The 19,961-nt window shown below is 51.5% G+C and overlaps 1 protein-coding gene and 1 long non-coding RNA gene across 4 annotated transcripts; one reads left to right on the plus strand and one right to left on the minus strand.

Annotated features, from left to right (window-relative positions):
* Positions 1-708: 708 nt before the first annotated feature.
* TMEM268 (transmembrane protein 268) lies at positions 709-14,093 on the plus strand. 3 transcript variants are annotated; one of them, XM_027687746.1, is made up of 10 exons: positions 711-915; positions 1,048-1,156; positions 3,347-3,647; positions 5,434-5,543; positions 6,075-6,182; positions 7,698-7,847; positions 9,156-9,266; positions 11,038-11,118; positions 12,718-12,906; positions 13,692-14,092. In XM_027687746.1, exons 3-10 carry the CDS (start codon positions 3,548-3,550, stop codon positions 13,869-13,871), a joined length of 1,029 nt encoding a protein of 342 aa, XP_027543547.1. In that variant the 5' UTR covers positions 711-915; positions 1,048-1,156; positions 3,347-3,547; the 3' UTR covers positions 13,872-14,092. The 3 variants fall into 3 exon arrangements, with proteins under 3 accessions (XP_027543549.1, XP_027543547.1, XP_027543548.1); XM_027687748.1 differs by lacking the exon at positions 6,075-6,182 and having other exon boundaries at positions 709-915; positions 13,692-14,093; XM_027687747.1 differs by lacking the exons at positions 711-915; positions 1,048-1,156 and adding an exon at positions 1,413-1,521.
* Positions 14,094-15,446: 1,353 nt separating this feature from the next.
* On the minus strand, positions 15,447-18,625 carry LOC113969681. The gene is made up of 3 exons (XR_003534918.1): positions 18,395-18,625; positions 17,944-18,045; positions 15,447-16,179 (listed from the first exon to the last, which is right to left on the minus strand). It is a non-coding gene; the product is annotated as an uncharacterized LOC113969681 (long non-coding RNA).
* Positions 18,626-19,961: the final 1,336 nt, after the last annotated feature.

The raw sequence follows: 19,961 nt of genomic DNA on the forward strand, positions 1-19,961 counted from the left end.
AGAGGAGCCGGAGTTTTCTGCCTGTGCTGACGTGTGGAGGTGCTGATGCCAAGATCCCACGGGGTTTGTGGGCACCTCACAGGTAATTACTGATGTTGCTTTTAAGTTTATTGCCCCCCCAGGGTTTGGCCTGGGGCGTTTTCCCGTGGAGAGCTGACAGTGCTCTTTGGAAGCACTTGGGTGATCATTCCCTGCCGGAATCTTTGTGTGGGTGAGGAGAGGAGGAGACAAAGCCAAAGCTTTTGATGAGGAGCATTTGCAAAAGAGCCCAAAGCTTTGTGTGGCCCTGTCGTGGGTGGGGATTGGAGCTGGTGACAGCAGCAGGGTTTATCTGATTTTTCTCAATACCTGGATGGTGTTGCTGTGCCAGTTCCCAGCTCCCAGTGTCCCAAGATCCCATGTAAGCAGCTTTGGAGTCATTCCTGTGGCCTGTGCAGCCACGTGGTGCGATGAACACCTCACTCAGCAATGCCTGGGGCAGGCAGGGCTGCAGAAACCCATCCCTCCAAGAGAAGGATGGCCTTTGCTCCAGGAAGTGTCCACAGGCACTGCAAGAAGCTGCCTTTTTCTATTTTTTTCAACCATTCACTAAAACTAACAGTCCCCAAGATGCTGGATTCGCTCTGTTCCATGGATCCTCCAGTTTTTGGTGAGCTCTGAAACCACGATTCCCACGCCAAGGAGCCTCCTTTTTGTGGTTTCTCTCAGCATTGTCTCTTTGCATGGAAGAAACAACTTCTCCAGCACGTGAAGCTGCTCTGGAGGGTCCATCTGAGCCTTCTGCTTTTCTCCTGGAGCTGCTGGAGAGGAAACTTGCTCCCTATCAGCCCAGCCTCCTGTTATGAGGAGGGCTACAATTCCTGCCCTGCGTGTTATCCCTGTTCCTCTGGGCTTTGACGTGACCTTTTGCCAAATGTGAGTGACCTGTTGTCGGCTTTGAGATCTTCATTTGCCTCTTCTGGTGTCTCCAGCCCTCTCAGGGGTGTTTGGCTTTAATATTCCCACAGCAACTAATCTGATGCAACTGTGGGATTTGTGCTTTGTTAGTTCTGCCTGGCTGATCGAGGAGGAGGAGGAGGAGGAGGAGGAAAGACTTATGTGACACTGCACAGGCTTCAGGGTCCAGCTCCAGCTCTGGCCCCCCACCCTGCCAAAGGTGAGGATAATTCCTGGGGGGGAGGGATTCTGCTCCCATGGCTGTGCCTTCAGTGTGGAAACACTTTTGAGGAACCACAGAGGGTTAAAACCACATTTCTGAAAGCAGCCCAGGGGAAAAGTCACATGAACAAGGGAGATTTTGCAAGTTGGTGCTTGCAGCTCGGGGTGAGGAGAGGGAGGTAGGGGCACAGGCTGAGCTGTGCCTGGTTAGTTTGTGATCCAGGGAGACATAGGGAAGAGAGGGAACTTTCCCTGTGGCACCTGGGCAGTGCAGAGTGGGACAATGGCACAGAAAGGCCAGGCAGGAGGAGGAGGAGGAGGGAGCTGAGCTGCCTTCCCAGGACCAGGAGTGAGCTGGACCAGGTAAGGCTCTGCTTAGGGAATGAAGCAGGACTGGCTGAATGTTTCTCTGCTGTTTAATGAGGACTTGGAGGTGTCTGAAAAAGAGGGTCCATAGCCTGAAGGAGGCAAAGTCACCAGAGAGACGTTGGCATTGCATGAAAAATAGGAAGAGATGTTGAGAGACAGAGCCTGGGAGTGCTGGAGATGAGAGGCTGCTCCCCCAGCTGGCACAGGAGGCACCAGAGGAAGGTTTGGGGGGGACAGGGGGGCTCCACCTCCAAAATGGGCAGTTCTGCAGTAAAAGGCAGCAGAGCCAAAGGAGGTCTGTGCTGCACAAAGAGGCAAAAGCAAAGCTGCTTTGGCCAAGGAGCTTGTCCTGGCTGGGGAAGGCTGTTCCTTCCTGCAGCCCCCTGATGGGCTGGGAATGGCTGAGCTGCCCTGACCTGCTGCACCTTCACTGTCACCTCCTGGGGACTGTCCTCCAGAGACCCCAAATTCTCTAAGACATCTAAACCACAGAGCCTTGATTCACCTCTAACTTAATGTACCAGCAGCAGCAACAGGTTGTTTGATTTTAATTAGGTTTTTCTTTAGTTTATAATTATATTTTCCTTTAGTTTCCTCTGTTCTTTCACTCTTTGCTGCTGTTTTCTCTGGGCTTTTCTGTCTCGATTTTCATTTTCCCCTCTTGTTTGATGCTAACCTGAAAGGACTGATGGCAAAAGGGGGGAAGGAGGGAGAAAATTCACTGTCTCAATCCACCTTTTGGTGCTGGGTGATGTGCTCTGTAACACGTGGCTGCTTGTGGGAGGGCTGTGCTCAGAATTTAGGGGAATTGCTCCTCACCTGAAGAGCAGGTGCTGTGCCCACCCTGTGCCCACACACACTGCACACCTCCTGTGCAACATTTATCATGGTTTGTCCCCTTTAAGGGTGAGTTTCCACCCCTCCGAGGGGTTTTTCCTGCCAGCAGAACCTCTGCTGTTGTTTCTCTTGCCTCCTTTCTTGCCAGGGACTATCCTGGCTGTGTGCAAGGGGGGAACTGCAGCAACAACCCCCAGCCAGAAAGAAAACAACCCTCTTTGGAAGGAGAGTGGGTGAAATCCATGAGGGGACCCTCACACCAGGAGACAGCAACAGGCTCCTGCTCCACGCAGAGGTTAAAAAGTGGGTGATGTTTTTGGAGAGCCTGTGCGGATGTAGCTGAGCCACGTGAGGGGGAAGAGAATTGAAAAGTAAACTTCAGAGCCTTCCAAGCTTTAATAGCCACCCACAGGTCCTGGCAGTGGGTTAGAGACTTACATCAGCAGGCAAACCCGTGGGCACTGTGAGAACCTGCCCGTCGGCTCCTGGCACTGAGGGGTGAGGAGAGGAAAGCAGAGACCCTCAAAGGCTTTGCTGCTCCGGGTGAGAGCTCCTGCTCGGCTCTGCCTTCAGCAGAGGCATTTTTCTGCCTGATTTGCGCTGCTCCGTCCGTGAGGAAGGGATTTATCCCCGGCACGGTGAGCGGGGTGTGGCGCTTCCAGGGAGGGGCTTTTCCAGCGGCTCCAGGTTCCGAAAGGCAGAACGAAGAACCCGCTGGCTTCACAAGGAGAGATCCTGCCTGTTCGTGACCAATTGCTTACAAAATACGAGTGCTTAAGGATGTCAGGATAATTTAAGGGATATTTAAGGACAACGTTTCCAGCTATTAACAAAAAACAAAGGTAATTGCAGCAGAAGGCGAGTCTGTGCTCACTGTGCTGCCCAACACCTGCCAAGTGCAGGGGCCAAGGAGCAAAGTCACTGCTGTTATCCCTTATTTGCTGTCTCTGCAAGATTTAGGATTTTCTTTTTCTCTTTTCAGGGCTAAAAAAAAAAATGGCTCCTGGCTCGTGGAAAGCAGGATCTCGAGGGAGGCAGCAGTGGGAGTGTGAGTGAGGGTTTCACAGTCTGCTCCCCAGCCGGCTGCCGGGGGGCTGAGCTGGTGCTTCTCAGCAGGGAGAGAGATAAATGCTGAATTTCTCACACCACAACACAGAATCCCTCAGGGAGAGGCACCTCCAGCATGGCCCAGAAAAGCCAAACTGGCGGGACTGGGAAAAATGGGTCCTCCCTCCTCTACTGTAAGAGCGATTTAAAGGAAGAATCCCTGCAGTGGGTGACAGGTGAGTACCTTGTTGATAAGTGGAGAGGCAGATCTGAGCACAGGGCCCTTAAAATAACCAGAGACAAACTTTTTCAAAGCTGCTCTTTAACAGCTGGACCCTGGAAGTCCTTTTCTCCTGGCCTTCCAAGACAAATTTGGGAAACTTCACCTGTAGTGTGGGCAGCAGGGCAGGGGGGATTCTGCCCCTCTGCCCCCTCAGGTGAGACCCCCCTGCAGAGCTGCTCCAGCCCTGGGGAACAGCACAGAGAGGACATGGAGCTGCTGGAGAGAGTCCAGAGGAGGCCTCAAGATTATCAGAGGGCTGGAGCAGCTCTGCTGGGAGGAAAGGCTGGGAGAGGTGGGATTGTTTAGCCTGGAGAGGAAAAGCTTTGGGGTGACCTGATTAAGGCCTTCCAGGACATGAAGGGAGCCTAAAAAAAAGATGAAGAGAGACTATTTGCAAGAGCCTGGAGTGACAGGACAAGGGGGAATGGCTTCACACTGCCAGAGGGCAGGGTTAGATGGGATATTGGGAAGGAATTGCTCCCTGTGAGGGTGGGGAGGCCCTGGCACAGGTTGCCCAGAGAAGCTGTGGCTGCCCCATCCCTGGAAGTGTTCAAGACTAAAAGCCCTGGAGAACAGGAGAGCTGGGCCCAAGGCTGAGGTCATTTGTTTTATTTTTGCTTTATAATCACCATCTCCACTGCTCTGTGCCAGCAGGAGGCAAAGCTCAGCAAACAAACAGCACCTTGTGATCCTGGAGGTTCCAGGTGCTCCTGCTCTTCCCTTTTTGGCTCAGTGTGGTCACACCCTGTTGGAATTGCCTCGTTTCATGTGCCATCCCCTGCTCCTGAGCAGTGAGGAGATGATGAGGATGGAGGATGGAAATGGGGGAGAAGGGAGAGGTGAACATGTGGTGTTCCATCAGCACAACAGTCTGGGAGAGCACAAAGTGTCAGCAGGAGCAGCCTGGGGGACACCCGGCTGACCTGGGAGCTGCAAAGGGGAAGGAAAGCTGGGGGAAACATTTCAGTGAAAGAGGATCTGAGCAGAACAAGCCACTTCCTCAGACCTGAACTCTTCCTCCTGCCGTAGCACAGCTTGTGTAAGCTCTAGGTGGATGCCAGATGGGATGCCTGGAGATCACAGCTCTCCTGTGCCGCTCCAAGGCTGCTCCTCAAATCTAGGACAGGCTGTCCTCACATTTTTCAGGCTCCTGGCTGTGACTGGGGTCTCTGGCTCACACCTCTGAGGTGACACTGGGAAGCTGAGGGCCTTGAGCTGATCCCAGGAGCGCTGCTGGAGTGGGGAACTGGGCACTGGGGGATGTGGGGGGGAGGTTCCAGGGTGGCCCTGCCACATCCCAGGCAATGTGATTGCTGGAAAGCACTTTAATTTGGTTGCTCCAGCTGTTGCTTGTGCTGGGTGGGGTGGGCAGGCCAAGAGGGGATCTCTAAGAGGTAGATCAGCCTTAGCAACCCCCAGCAGCCTGAGGCCATTGTCCTTTCAGTCAGGGATTGGTGAGGCAAGACGTTATCTGGCTGAAGATCAGAGCATCATGTTATCTCGTTATCTCTGCTCACTCCTGGAATGTGTTCAGGGTTTCCTCCCTTTTTGTGGGTTGTCTCCTTACATCAGGCTGCTTCCAGAGCTCCTTAGAAATGTCCAAGGGGGGATTCTGGATCCTTTTCCAACGTATCAGGGTGGCCTTAGTTCCTCAGCCTTCCCTTTGCCACATGTTTCTTGGCTGCTGGGAGAAACCCCCCCTGCAGTGGGATGCTCACGGCTCCTTTGGGCTCTTGCAGAACCCCTCAAAGACCAGGTGCTCCTGGTGCTCAGCATGGACAACACCTGCTCCACCTCCTCCTTTGACATGGAGCTTTGTGCAGAGAAGCTGAAGGCCCTGGGGGTCCAGGTGAGCTGCCCTGGGGACGCTGTGGGAGTTTAATCCCAGCTAGATTGGCATCATTTGCATTCACAGACACATCACAGAGGGCTTTGGGGTTATTTTGTTTGGAGAGGTGCTTGTTTCAGTTCGACTTCAGCTGGGAGTCAGCTGGGGTGATCTTGGGTTAAACCTCCATGAGGAAACTCTTTGAACACGGGTTGGAGTGAATTTTGCTTGCAAGTCACTCTGATGGGTCAGGGAATCCCTGGGACAATCTTGTCCTTCCTCGTAAAAAGGTGTTTTTCCTCCTGTGCCTTGCCCTGCCCTTTCCAGGCAGATATTCCAGGCAGATTTTCCTCGCTGCAAATGGGGCAAGAACACAAGTTTTTGGTCTGTGAGAGCTGCGTGGATGGGATTGGAGGTGCTTTCTGTGGGAGGGGACACAGATTTGGGTTGCAGTGCCAGGCTGGCCCCATGATGTTTGCCCAGGCTGGGTCTGGTGGGACTGGGAACCCAAACTGGAGGGTGGCTCTAGTTCTGTGTTTGCTCCCTGAGCAGGTGCCATTGGATCAGTGGAAAAATTTGATCCAGGATGGTATCTTGAAGCCTGAAGTGAGGAGGTACATGTTCTACAACTCGCGGGCATTCCAGATTGCCATCGCCGTGGTGAGGACTGGGGGGATCTCCAGAGGGGCCTGAGGGGCACCAACACCTACCCCTGGTTTCCTTGTGCCCAGGGAGGGGTTGGGCAGGGAGGAAATACTGGTTTTCACCATCCCAGTGGGTTCCTTTGGCACCAAACCTCTCGAAACACTGAGCCCCAATCCCTACACTATTAGTGAAAGGAGAAGAGGAGAGGTATAATGGCTGTACAAAAAACCCCAGGAACTAAAACGAGGAGTTGGATTTGATCACACCCTCAGCACCCTGCAAACAAAGTACCGGCCTGGCAGCAGATGGTGGGGTCTGTGGAGGAGCCTCTCTCACCAGAAGAAGACGAGCAGCTCTAGGCAGTCACCTCAGTAACCAGAGTTAACTGGTCCATCGGTCTAAAATAGCATCAGGACCAGAATATCTTCACATTTTTAAAATCAAGTTAAAAACCAGATCTCCCAGCTCACAGAACTTCTGTAGATGGAGGGCAAGGCACCTCCTCCAACCTCTTGCTGGTGTGGCCCCACCAAAGCAGGTTGTCTGTGTCTGGATGACCAGCATGTGCTGAGGCAGCTGAGATACCTACAACAGGCTTGGGTTTTAACTTGATTTTAAAGATGTGAAGATATTCTGGTCCCGATGCTATTTTAGACCGACGGACCAGTTAACTCTGGTTACTGAGGTGACTGTCTGGAGTTGCTCGTCTTCTTCTGGTGAGAGAGGCTCCTCCACAGACCCCACCATCTGCTGCCAGGCCGGTACTTTGTTTGCAGGGTGCTGAGGGTGTGATCAAATCCAACTCCTCGTTTTAGTTCCTGGGGTTTTTTTTGTACAGCCATTATACCTGTCTTCTTCTCCTTTCACTAATAGTGTAGGGATTGGGGCTCAGTGTTTCGAGGGGTTTGGTGCCTGTTTAGTGCAAATGAATTATGTTATTACAAGCCGATGCTGTGACATGCTATGTACACATCATACTTGCTTCCAGCCAATCTCCTGCCCAAATACTTGCTGCCTGAAGTAAAGAAATTCAGTTTTTCCCATCTTTATGGAAAGACCAAGTTTGTCAGCCTTTAACATAGTCCTTGATCCCATTTCAGTGTCCACTGTTTGAGCTTTATTGTAATTGAGTGGTCCCTGCATCACCTTGACACAGGACCTTTCTAAATACAGGACTATTAGAATTATTACTAATATGCCTCAGTGAGTGCATTTTTTCTCTAAATGGAAGAACTCAGTTGAAATCCTTCCTGGGTATGAATCATCATTAATAATTCACTCTCTGTCTTTGGTGACTGGTGATTTTTTACAATAAACTAGAGCTCACTCAGTCCTTCCAGTCCTTTCTTTCCCTTATTTATTATTGGAAAGCACTTCTGTCCTTTCTCACCCTCTGAAAAATCTCGTGTGACTTAATTTATGACGAGAGAGAAGGGAGAGGGACTGTTGGTTTTCTTCTTTGTGTGACTTTTCTCACTTTCACGGGTTTGTGACTATCCCCAATCTCCATTTAATTATTTTTTTTCCCAGGTTTTCTACATGTCTCTCTGGACAAACCTTTACTCCACAGTCCAGCTGTGTTCCTTTGGACGCTACTGGGTGTCCAGTGTGCTGGTGACCCTGGCTGCTGTGGCAGTCACTGTACTGGTCATACTGGTCATTGATCGGCGCCAGAGGAAGGTGAGAGGAGGGAATTGTGTGTGGGAATGTAGGGCAAGAGGAGCAGGACTCCTGATGGGAATTCTTCCCTAGATGCACACTAAGAATATAAATTATCCAGGGAGGAGGGAATATTTTTACAGCATTCAGGGATCAGGTTGAGGCAAGGGATGTTATAGAGCCACAGGAGGGGTTGAGATGGCTGAAGTGTTGGAGCTGCTCAGGTTGGCTCAAAGCTTCTGCTGTGGCTGGAGGTCACGGAATGGTTTGGGTAAGAAGGGACCTTAAAGATTCACCTCCTTCCAGGGACACCTTCCACCATCCCAGGTTGCTCCAAGCCCCATCCAACCTGGCCTTGGACAGTTGCAGGGATGGGGCAGCCACAGCTTCTCTGGGCAACCTGTGCCAGGGCCTCCCCACCCTCAAAGCCAAGGATTTCTCCCCAGTATCCCATCTGACCCTGTGTGACGCCATTCCCCCTTGTCCTGTCACTCCACACCTTTGTGGAATTCCCTCTCCAGCTCTCTTGGAGCCCCTTCAGGTACTGAGAGGCTGCCACAAGGTCACCCTGGAGACAAAACCCTTGCAAAGCACAATTCCTGCTCCCACAGCTGGTGGGAAGGCACAGGGGCTCACCAGCAGCTGTGGACAGTCCTGGCAGCCTCTGCTGCCTCTGGAATTAATGGAATTGTTTATTCCTGCTCTGGGGCCGAGGTCCCACAGCAGCTGCCTTGCAGCAGAACAAAGAGGCAGCTCCTAACACACGGAAGTTGCAATAAAATGATAAACCCAAGGTAGAGTGGGCAGCAGAAGGAAGCAGGGAGGTGATGTCAGTGTGGGAGAAAGCACCCACAGCCTCCACTGCTTGGTGGAGAAGTTGTATGAGTGTGGAAATTTCTATGGAGTTGCTTGAAGAATAATATTGCAAAGGCTTCATTCAAAGCCCAGAGCGGGCTTTTTAAATGGATTTTGGAGCAAATGATTCCTCCAAGAGGAAACTTGGCAAATGTAGGGGTGCGCAGAGGTTCAGGAAAGGAGTCCTTCCCTCGGGGGCTGCTGGGGGATGGAAAGGAGAGAACATGACACTGGAAGTCAATTCAGCTTCAGACATTTTGTCTATGGCAGAAATAAACCTCAGTGGGATTTCAGTCTGCTGGTGGTGCAGAGGCCAATCCTGATGGCTGGTGACACCCTGCCCTGCCCACACTCTGCTCATGTCACTGTTTTCCTGTCAGAAACCCAGGATTTGGGATTATCCAGCTGCAGTCCGTAGCTTGACCCAACTTTTCTTTTGTAGGGATGTTATTTTTTTCTTTCATTCTCTCACAGATAAACGTGAACACAGATGTGAGGCTGGCAGCTGTCAATGAAATCTTTATCAAGCACAGTTTAATTGTGGGGATTACAGATGTCCTGGAGGGGCCACACAACATCCTACAAGTATCCTTTGTGTAGGGAATTGTTCATATCCCTCCTGGGATGATGTGGAGGTATTTAGTGATGTTATGATCCAGAGGGTGGGATTTCTAGGATGCTTTTTTTATTGCATGGCCTGAGGAACTGGGTATTTTTATTTCTCCTGTTAAGTGGTGATTGAGTTATGCCCAAAGTCAGTTGGAAATAACGAGTGTAAAGGATTGGAATGGGATTCCTTAGGGCAGACAATTATTCCTGGAAGTGTGTTATACTGATGTGACAGTGATGATTCTCACTGTAAGCAGAGTGACAGCAATGTGCTTATGGCAAAAAGAACCCCAAACCAACCCAAAATACCCCAAACCTGAATTACACATTTATTCACACCAGAATAGTTCTACACCTCAGTAAGTGAGGACTAATCCAAGGAGCCTTCACCTTTTCGTGTCCCAGAACTGCCTGAGAGCAGCAAATAATTTACAATTTCTCTGTCTGCTCAATGTCAGATCTATTTTAACTCTCTGGCTGTTCCTGGATCAATGTGCCTATGGCAAAAAAAAACCCCAAAACCAAAATACCCCAAAAGAACCAGCACAGAGAAAACCAGAGTGTCCCCCCAGAAATCCAACATGGAGAAAAGCAGAGTCCCCATCCCTGGCTTCAGAGATACCTTTTCTGGACTAAACAAAGACTGAGGGGAATCAAGAGAGTTTTAAGATCCCCTTAAGGTTCAAAAGGAAGGTGAGGGAGAGATGTTTAAAGAGGTAAGAAATACAAATGGTGAGGGAAGCCAGGGTGGAGCACAGGGGCAGGGAAAGGAGCAGGGAATTCTGCAGGAGGGCTGGCAGGGACAAAGTCCTGCAGGATGAGGACAATTACAAACCTGAATTACAATAATTGCAAACCTGAATTACACATTTATTCACACCAGGATAGTTCTACACCTCAGTGAGGACTAATCCAAGGAGCCTTCACCTTTTTGTGTCCCAGAACTGCCTGAGAGCAGCAAATAATTTACAATTTCTCTGTCTGCTCAATGTCAGATCTATTTTAACCCTCTGGCTTTTCTGCTGTTCCTGGATCCCCTTGATGGTGGTAGGTTGAGGAGATGTCCAAGGGCAGACCTTTGGCTGCCTCAGAGCTGGCAGGACTTGCATCCCCATCACGTTGCTCTTGGAAGACTCTTCACAGCAGCGTCTCTGTCCTGCAGACCAGCACCAAGTAGGGTAAATTTTGCAGCAAATAAAGGGGAAATATTATCAATAGTTGGATGTAAATACAAATATAAATGGAATATAAATAATATAAATATAATGTGAATAATATAAATATAAAATACATTTAGGATATAGAAATAGAAAGAGAAGCAAAGCCAAGAAAGCAGGAAGGGGGTTAGGGTTTAGGGGAGCTAAGTCACTGTGCCCCACCAGTTTATTTGGATATAGGGCCACTGAGATGAGTGATGGGCAGTGACTCTGGGTTATCCCTGTTGTTCCCCCACCACAGGCTGCAGGAGGGGAGGGAGGAGGAGTGGGGTAATGTCCCCTTCCTCTGCCACCCCTCTTCTTGTCCCCATTAGCTTGAAGTTTTATCTTAGACCAGACATGGCTTAAAACCAGCCCTAAATGGCACTAGACCCTCATGGCTTAAAATGAGCCCTGTGATGTGTTATTTGGCTCCTGGCTGTATCCTGAGCATCCCACAGGCTCTGCTCCCCGTGAGATCTGTCCTCCCATCCCCACAGAGCTGGGAGGGGGGATATGGAAACATTCCCTCCTTAACCTGCCCCTTCCAGCTGTGGTTTGTGCACTTCAGCCCCGAGCGCTGCCTGCAGGCCCTGTGCTCCCACCTCACCCACCTGCAGAGCACAGCACAGGTAAGGGGGGTGGGCACAGCCTGGGCACAGCCTGGGCACAGCCTGGGCACACCTGCAGGTCCAGCCCTGAGCCCCGGGGTTGATGGGACGGGGGCAGAGAAGTGTTTTGATCCAGTTATTAAAATTATTAGAAATGCCTCTGCCCGAATTAAGGTGCAAACAAGACCAGCTGCCAAAGGCAAGAGTATGGATTTTAGTTAACAGCAAATGTGAGTAATTTAACAGTTAATAATTTAACAGTACCAATTAATTTAATATTATTTAATTAATGATTAAACAATAATCAATAATATAAAATTATTAAGAATAATCAATTAATTAATTGAATAAAATAATTAATAATTATTAAAAATAATAAATAATTTATTAATAAAATATTTGATTGTAAAAATAAATATTATAATAGATAATTTAATAAAATATTTGAATTTTAAAATAAATATAATAAATAATTAATTAATGAAATAATTAAATTTTCAAAAAATATTTTATTATAAAATAATAGTAATAAAATTAATAAAATTAATGAGATTAATAAATATTAGCCAATTACTATTAATTAAATAATAACAAATTAATAACAGTACCAATTCATAATTAAAACGGTAACAATAATTTGAAGAGTAAATGTGTAATTTACTGTTATTTAACAGGACATGAGGCAGAGAAAGAGAGAATGAAATAGGAAAAGGAGGAGGGGGAAGAAAGAGAGTGACAGAGAGAGATTAAAATAGAAAATTTATCATCACCCTGTGATGATTTTGACAATATTTAAGAGATTAACACCATTTCAGCCCAACACAGCAAGGACAACCGAGTGTTTGAGTGCCCTCCTAAGCTTCTCCTGCTGGGAACTGGGCAGACTGGGAGGTGGATCAACTGTTCCTGCTGGTGCCCAGTTCAGCAGGAACTTGTTTCGATTTGTTTATTTGTTATGTGCATGTCTGGGTAATTAACTGCACAACTTTAATGAAGGAAAGTCATCAGGAACCAAAGAAAGGCGAATTTTGGAAGCACGTGTCCCAGCTTGAAACAGCTGACACCTTGAGCTGTCCTCCTGGAATAAATGGGATGGCCTGAGGGAGGAAAAAATGCTGAATTGGGTTAATTGGATAAAAATGTTGTCCTCTTGGCCTCCAGGGAAATGTTTGTCTCTCTGTGGGTGTATAAATATCCCCTGAACTGCCCTTGCTGGCTGTGGGATGAGAGGTGAAGGGGTACAACCCTCCCAAAACCTCCAGGTTGCTCATCCCCCTGCTGAACCTGCAGCTGCAGCCTGGGGGGATGGACAGTGACCCCCCCCAGTCCACACACAGGGGAATTTATAGACTTACATTTTAAAAAGTCAGATTTTGAAGACTCAGATCTTTAAAAACTCAGATTCTAAAGACAAGATTCCCCCTGTCAGGCCGTGACCATAGTGCTGGGAGCAGTCACTGCCACAAGAGTTCCTGGTTGTGGGATGGACACCCACCTCCAAGTGCTCGGGATGGCAAATCCCAGGAGTGAAAAACATGCAGGAGGAAATTGTTTAAGCCCTTTAAAGGCTGTTGTCAGGACACCACTGCTTTTGGAGAACCCAAAATCTTTCTCTTCCAGGCAGGATTGAGGCACAGGCTGGACAAGCTCTGTGTGGTCATGGAGGCAGCAGTTCAGCCTGACCTGGGGACAGGGGATGAGGAGGCTCCACGTGAAGAGTCCCCTCTTTTATCCAGTGGGGAGAACCTGAATAAAAAGCCTGTGACATGCAATGAGCTGCTCTGCCTCGTCCCTGAGGGCCCACCAGAGGTAAGGAGAAACATCCCTCCCTGACAGCTTGAGGCACCAAATCACCTCCCCAGGCAGCTCAGCTCCAAAACTCATCCCAGCACCCACCAGCCATGGGAGACACCTCCTTTTTCACCACCAGAAGCACCTGGAATTCCACACACACCTTTTCCAGCCCTGCTGCTGCTGAGCAGTTCAATCAGCCAATGCTTAATCCTTGAGGAATTCATGGCTTGGGCTTTTCCTTGCTGGTGGCCAGGGGTCCCAGTTTGGAAGACAAACTCTACCCAGGGTCTGTGCAGGGACCTGGTGCCCCTCTCCAGGCTGGGGATGAGTTATGAATGTGCCCAGCCTGTGTTCCCTCCATGGAAAGTGCCTTCAAAGACTTGTGCCACGCTGAGCAACAAATGTGTCCTCATTCCTGCTCAGCAAGGAGCTTCAAAAGGGATGATTTTGATTTATTTTCCAGTTTTCCTCTCGCTGTTACTAAGTGAATTCTGTGCAGGTGCCATCCCTGCAGATTGAGGCTCTCTGGCTGTCTGGAGGCCAAAAAAAAAAAAAAGCCAGAGGAGGCAGTGACAGAGTGGGCAGGTCCCCAGGCTCCTGGGCCATTCACGGGTCATTTTGTGTCCCTCCCCTGTGGGGACAGTGCTGACCAGAAGGGAATCTGGGACAGTTATATGTGCCATTGGCTGCTGTCCTGCTCCTCTCAGAGCAGGACAGTCCTTGAAGGAGGGAGCAAGTGGTGTTTAATGCCACTCTCTCTGCCCAGCTGCTCTGCCCTGACGCCTCTTTGCTCGTTCCAGGCCATGGCCCAGCAGCTCCTGGTGCTCTTCAGCGGGTGCTACGTCCGGCTCCTGGTCACAGGGCAGCTCCCTGGGGCCGTGGCAGGGGGGCACCTGGAGCCCAGCACCGTGCCCTGTCTGTGCCAGTTCATCCAGACCACCGTGCTCGACTCACACCAGAGCTGCTTCAGGGGCAGGTGACCCCCAGAGGGGGCTGGAAAACACCAAAATAAAAGCTGCCCCTCCACGCCAGTGGGGCTGTGATCCCTCATCCTGGATTTACCCAGATCATGTGGAAGTAGGACTCCAATAAAACGTGCAAGACACTCACAGAAAAGCCTCGGAGACCTGCCTGCCCCTGGCTCAGGGGGAAGGAGCTGCCCCAGGGGTCAGAAACAATCCAGGGACAGGCTGGAGCTCCTGTGGGACATTTCTCACTGCTCAGAGAGCCACAGGGAACACCCACAAGTGCCAATCCCACGCCTCTGGAATGAAGCACGTGGGAGTTTTCAGTACAAGGCAGACAGGGAAACGCTGCCTGGGGGTGTTGGAAATGTGCTGCTGGCTCTGGGTTGTGTCTGTGCCACACAATTGTCAGGGACAGTGTCTCTGCCCTGTGACATGTGGGCACTGTCCCAGCTGATGACTCAGCACACCTTCCACTCAGGAACAAGGTGGGGACGGTGCTCAGTACCTGCTGCTTCTAATGCCTCCCCTGGGAGGGAGGTGATGGGCACGGAATCATGGAATCACAGAGCTGGAAGGGACCCACAAGGATCATTGAGTCCAACTCCTAGCTCTGCACAGGCCCATCTTCCAGAGTCACATCTCATAGAAACACAGAATGGTTTGGGTTGGAAGGGACCTTAAAGTTCAGCTCATTCCAACCTCCTGCCATGGGCAGGGACACCTTCCAGCAGACCCCTGGTGATCCTTGGGATCAAGCCTTGGAGAGGGCACTGGGTAGGGCATCCTGGGGCACTGCTCTTTTCAAGCTCCCTTTTCTGCTCCATTTTCAGGCTGATTTCCTTTGTTTTTCCTTTCCTCCTCTCTCCATGCTCTCTGTTTGCACACAACACATGAGAGGAGCCAGTGGTGAGCAGGAGACCTCAATGTGTCCATGGGATCCAACAGGGAATGGGAAAGGAAGCAGTGTGGGTTGTGTGCTCAGGTGGTGCTGCTGTCCTCCTGTCCCACAGCCAGGCCCTTCCATGACATTCCAGTGGCTCCTTGCACTGGTGTGACCACCTAACCCCCAGTTTGGTGGTGACACCTGCCCCAGGGAGTGGCAATGTCAGAATAAAGAGCCCAAGGTGTGCATTTTCCAGCCTTGCTGTGGCTGTTCTCCACCTTCCAGCCTGCCCTCCCTCCTTCCCCCCCCATCCCCTGCAGAGCCCCACAACCCCCAGGGCAGGGTTTGTGCCTCTCCCACCTTCACAAAGCCCAGCATGGCCCACACAAAGCCAGGAGGGGTTTGAAATCAAGGTCAGTAATTTGTGTACATCCCCTCCTGCCACCAAATTGTACCAGCAAAGGCCAAACCATTGCTCAGGGCAGCACGAGGCTGAGCCCTGGAGCTTTGGGAGCTCTCACTCAGCTCTTCCCAGGGGTGCAGGATGACTCTGCTCCCTCTCTTCTTATTTCTATCACAAGCAATGGCGAGGTAAGAGCCAACTCTGCCTACATGAGCAGCCAGAGGATCCTCAGCACCGAGTCCCAGCACCACAACAACAGCAAACCCGTTCCAGGACAAACCCCACCACTCTCCCAACCAGCTGCTTTTGATCCAACTTTACTTCTGGTTCAGCTGTCACAGGAGGGGGTCGGGCAGAGTCTCCCCCACGAGTGTGGGGTTTGTGATTCTGCTGTCATCGCTCTGTGACACTGCAGGGTTTTGGGGGGGTCCTGCTGTGCTCCTGCAGCCTCTGCTCTGGGGGAGCTGGTTGCCCATTCAGACTGGGCGTGGGGGAAGGGGTTGTACAAAACATCGTGAGATTTCCACAGCCCTGAGCTCCCACACTCCTCACTCCAGCTCAGGGACTGATTTGACCTTCATGGAAACTGTCTGATTTTATACCAATATCATCGGGAGCACAATTTGGTTTCCAGGACAAAAATCCAATTTGCTGCTGGGATGCAATGGCTCGAGCTCTTCCCCTGGTATTCCATGGCCCAGTTGTGCCAGGAGCATCTGATACATATTGGGAATCTTCTTTTTTTGTCTGCCAGGTAGAAAATTCTGGTAACAGGAGACCAATTAAGATGTTTTCTATCGTTGTGCTTCTGTGTTGAGAGCAGATACAGGAGGGATTCGCTGATATTTTCCAATCCCTGCCCTGCAAGATTCCCAGCAAATGGATTCCCTGGAGAAATCAGTGGGAAGAAATCTTGTAGCCTTCATGGGAGGAGCTTGAGGGCTTTTACTGTCAGGACCTGCACTGGATGGGTTTGATGTTCCTGGGAAGGGAGGCTGTTGCTTCAGGGGATGCCGATACCTCTGCCTTTACATCTGCAAATGCACAACAAGAGGAGAAAAGAGGGGGATTTGAGATTAGCCAAGGGGGAAGGGAAGGGATTTGAAGGGACAAGGCTGGGATGTGAACAGGGAAGGTGCTCCAAAAACCTCCATAAATAGCAGTAGGTGTGAGGAGCCAGGCCAGGTTTGTGACACGGAGAGCCCACCTTGCTGCAAGGAGGGGATAAAGAGCCACAACTTCCAAGCTGTGACCCCACCAGTGCCTCTGGATCATCCACATTTCCCAGCCAGACCATTCCTCTGCTGAGCCACGTGCTCCTGGCACCCTGTGCTGGGCCAGCTCTCCCCAGGGCACCACAGAGCTCCTGGCTGGGGAATGCTGTGGGATAGAGGGATGTGCAGCCCCCCCATTGCACCGGCACAGCTCCTGCAGCCACAGATCTGAGGAGCTGCTGTGCCCAACCTGCACAGGGCCAGACCCTCTGCTCGTGCCAGCCTGGCATCTCCCCTGACTGCAATTAAACACCCAGCAATTAATTGCAGTGAGGAGCTGAACCTCTTTGCTCAGAGGAGGAGTTTGACTTCTCTCACTGATACACCCAAGTGCCTGCCCTGAGCTTCCCAGCTGGAGCCTCTGCTAAATCCTGACTCCCACTGCAGGATGATTAACAAACACCCTGTTTTTCCTTCATATGCACTTAATTAAGGCATTAGTGAAGGGAGACACTCCGTTTCTCTTCCCCATTAAAAATCTAGCTGCTATTTTAGGGAACAGGTGATATTCTTGAGACTTTATAGGACTCTCTGGACACACAGTTTGCTTTCCTTCCCCTCCCCACAGCACATGGGAGCAGCAGGAAGGGAATGGCTCAGCCCTACATCTTCCCTGGAGTCTCTGGTGACAGCTCCTGGCAGAGGCAGGAGATCCCAGGCATGAGCTGACTGCTGTGGCAGCTGCCTGGGAATGTGCTCCTGCCTGGGAATGTGCTCCTGCCTGGGTGCAGCTCTGGGCATGTTTGCACAGGAGCAACCAGGAGTGACTCAGCCAAACCAGTACAACTGGTATTTGCTGGGCAGATCTCTGCTCTGCTGAGATTCCTCTGTCTGCTGTTCAAAACTGAGTTTACTCTGACAGTGAGGTTTAACATCTAAGCAGGGCAATGTAGGAGCAGCTCTGAGTGAACCTTCCTTGCCTCGACTGGGATGGGTGAGGAGCCAGGATGGCCCTTGCTGTACCCCCTGTGCCAAATTGGGACCAGCTGCTCTGGGGGTTTTGCACGAGTGATCTAGAAAGTGTGGTTTAAACGAGCCAGGAAGGGGCTAGGGAAGATTGGGAAGCAAGGCCAGGGATCTCTTGCTGCCTGTGGGGGTATAGAGATGTATTTTGGTATTTAGTAGGGTGCATGAAACGACAAAGACTGTCCCAGGGACATGTAGCCCAGGGGGAGCAGGTGCCATCCTCTTGCCCCTCTGGAACCCCCCAGAGCGTTTCTGTCCCCCTTCCAAAGGCTGCTATTTGCTCATCCCCTCTGCCAAGGGGCTGGGATGGAACTAGGACATTTAACAACAAATCCCTGCGAGGAAAGATAAAGCAGGGACTAAATGAAACTTTTGTAACTTCTACCTGTTCCTGTTCCTCCTCAGCCCAAGTGCCTGGTTCTGAGGAAGACTGTGGTCACCGGAGCACACGGAGGGAGGGGGCAGGGAGGTGTGGAGGTGCCCTGGGAGCCCCGGGGAGCCCTGGGCCCTCCATCCCGGGTGTGTGGATGTCCCTGTCCCCCCGGGGTCCAGACTCACTCTGTCGGTGGCCGCGGGGCTCTGCCTGTGCCGGGCAGGGCGGTGGCTCCTGGTGCTCCCGGCTCCACAGGGTCCTCATCTTCCTGGCCACATAGCGGCAGGCTGGGGGGAAACGAGAGACCCCTGCTCACTGCAGGAACCTGAAACAACCCCAAAACACCCTCCCCAGCGAGCCCAGAGCGGGACCTCTCGCTGAGCTCGAGGTCCACACAGAAGGGGATCGTGGCGGGGCTTGCGGGACCCGCGGCAGGTTCTGGCCAAAAGCAGCAGAGGGAATGGAGGGACTGCGTTTAACAGGCTGAAAGGGAGTTGTTAGAGTGTCTGGAGCCCACAGTAGTTTCCAGCTACTCCAGCCTTTCTCCCCCACGAGCCAAAGCCATAAAACACGCGGAGTGTTTACCCTGCGGGAACCCCTCTGAGCTCCCTCGCCTCAAACCAGAGGTTTCCTTACCGTTGATAATCACTCAAACCATTTTGTCGCGGGCTCAGCAAATCTGTCCTTCCCAGCCGGCCTGGCTCTGCCTCCCGCTCCTCTCGCAGCAGCTCTGCAGTGTTGACTCACCAAGCCCGGCTCCCTCCCTCCCTCCTTCCTTCCCACGGGGATGCTGCTCCCGGAACGCCCGGTCACGCGCGGGGCGGTGGCTCAGCCTGGCGCTGCCCCCGGGATCCCTGCCCGGGAATGCGATCCCTGCTCCTCCCGGAAAGGAGAAAGTGCTCTGAGAGTTGGCTCCGGGGATTGAGCCGGCCGTGGTGGAGAGGAAAGGGAAAGGAAAGGAAAAAGCGGCCTGGCCGTGGCTGGAGGAGCTGCTGGTGGTGCCTTGTGGCTGCTGGAGGACCTGGGCTTGAGATGCGGGAGCTCATCAGCTGAGCTGGGTGGGATCACTGCGGTGGGCACTGTGCTTGTGCAAGGCAGGGGAGAAGAATGGGATGTTTTTTCTCCTTCCCTGCTGTCGTCTGGGTGCTGCAGGGACATAGATATCTTAGAATCATAAGATGGTTTGGGTTGGAAGGGGCCGTAAAGATCATCTAGTTCCAAAGCTGTGCTGTGGGCACGGGTACCCTACACAATCCTTCCGTCCCCCATCCAGACCTTTGCACCTTTTTATACCCTGTCCTAGTGAATGAGGGGGGAGGAAAGGGTGACATGCCCAGCAGACAAGATGCAGGCAGAAGCTTTGCTTTCTCCAGGGTCCTTTGGGATCCCACCTTCAGAGCACTGATGGATTTTAGTCCTCACTGCAGCCACTTACTGAAGCAATGCAGGTTTTGTACATTTGCCAGACCTTGCTGCTGTTTGTGCTTGTCTGTGCTCCTTAATCTCAGCCAGGTGAGCTCTGAAATCTTCTGCTTTGCCCTTTGACCATGTTTCCCATCTCCAAAGCGAGCACTCGCTGATCCAGGCAGGTCAGACTTTGTTTTCCATGGCCTTGCCTTGGGATTGTGTGAGGTTGGTCAGAGATGTGGCTGGTGGAGGGCAGGAATTGTCTCTGCCAGGGCTGCACAGCCCAGGCTGCTGCAGCACAGGCTGTGAGATCAGTGTGTGGGAGAGAGGAGCTGATGTCTCACCACCCACTCTCAGTCTTGGTCCTCCATGGTGGAAGGTCTGAGTAAGCCCTGATGGGCTGAAAACTGTAAAATACACCATAGAAACCTTCAGCTCAGCTGGTGGCCTGTGGTGCTGCTGTGTGGTGCCAGTGACAGGCAAAAGCTTGAGTGGCCATGAAGAGCAGCCTCTGCTTTAAACCATCGAGGACTCCCCATCACACCATCAGATCACAGAAGGGCTCAGGTGGAAGGGACCACAGAGGGTCATCTGGTGCCACCTCCCTGCTCCAGCAGGGCCATCCCAGAGCACGTGGCACAGGACTGTGTCCAGATGGGTCTGGGATATCTGCAGTGAGGGAGACTCCACCCCCTCTCTGGTCTCTGTTCAGTCATTGCACAGCAAGGAAGTTCTTCCTCATGTCCAGGTGGAACTTCCTGGGCATCAGTTCCTGCCTGTTCCTCCTGTGCCATTG

Source organism: Neopelma chrysocephalum, unplaced genomic scaffold (genome assembly GCF_003984885.1).
Source record: "Neopelma chrysocephalum unplaced genomic scaffold, ASM398488v2 Primary Assembly neopelma1_74, whole genome shotgun sequence".
Taxonomy (NCBI): domain Eukaryota; kingdom Metazoa; phylum Chordata; class Aves; order Passeriformes; family Pipridae; genus Neopelma; species Neopelma chrysocephalum.

Excerpts from the sequence above, each read along its gene's own strand:
- TMEM268 (XM_027687746.1), top strand. The coding sequence starts at position 3,548 with ATGGCCCAGAAAAGCCAAACTGGCGGGACTGGGAAAAATGGGTCCTCC. Across the intron at positions 3,648-5,433 it reads ATCCCTGCAGTGGGTGACAG|AACCCCTCAAAGACCAGGTG; the intron begins GTGAGTACCTTG and ends GGGCTCTTGCAG. Across the intron at positions 12,907-13,691 it reads TCCCTGAGGGCCCACCAGAG|GCCATGGCCCAGCAGCTCCT; the intron begins GTAAGGAGAAAC and ends TGCTCGTTCCAG.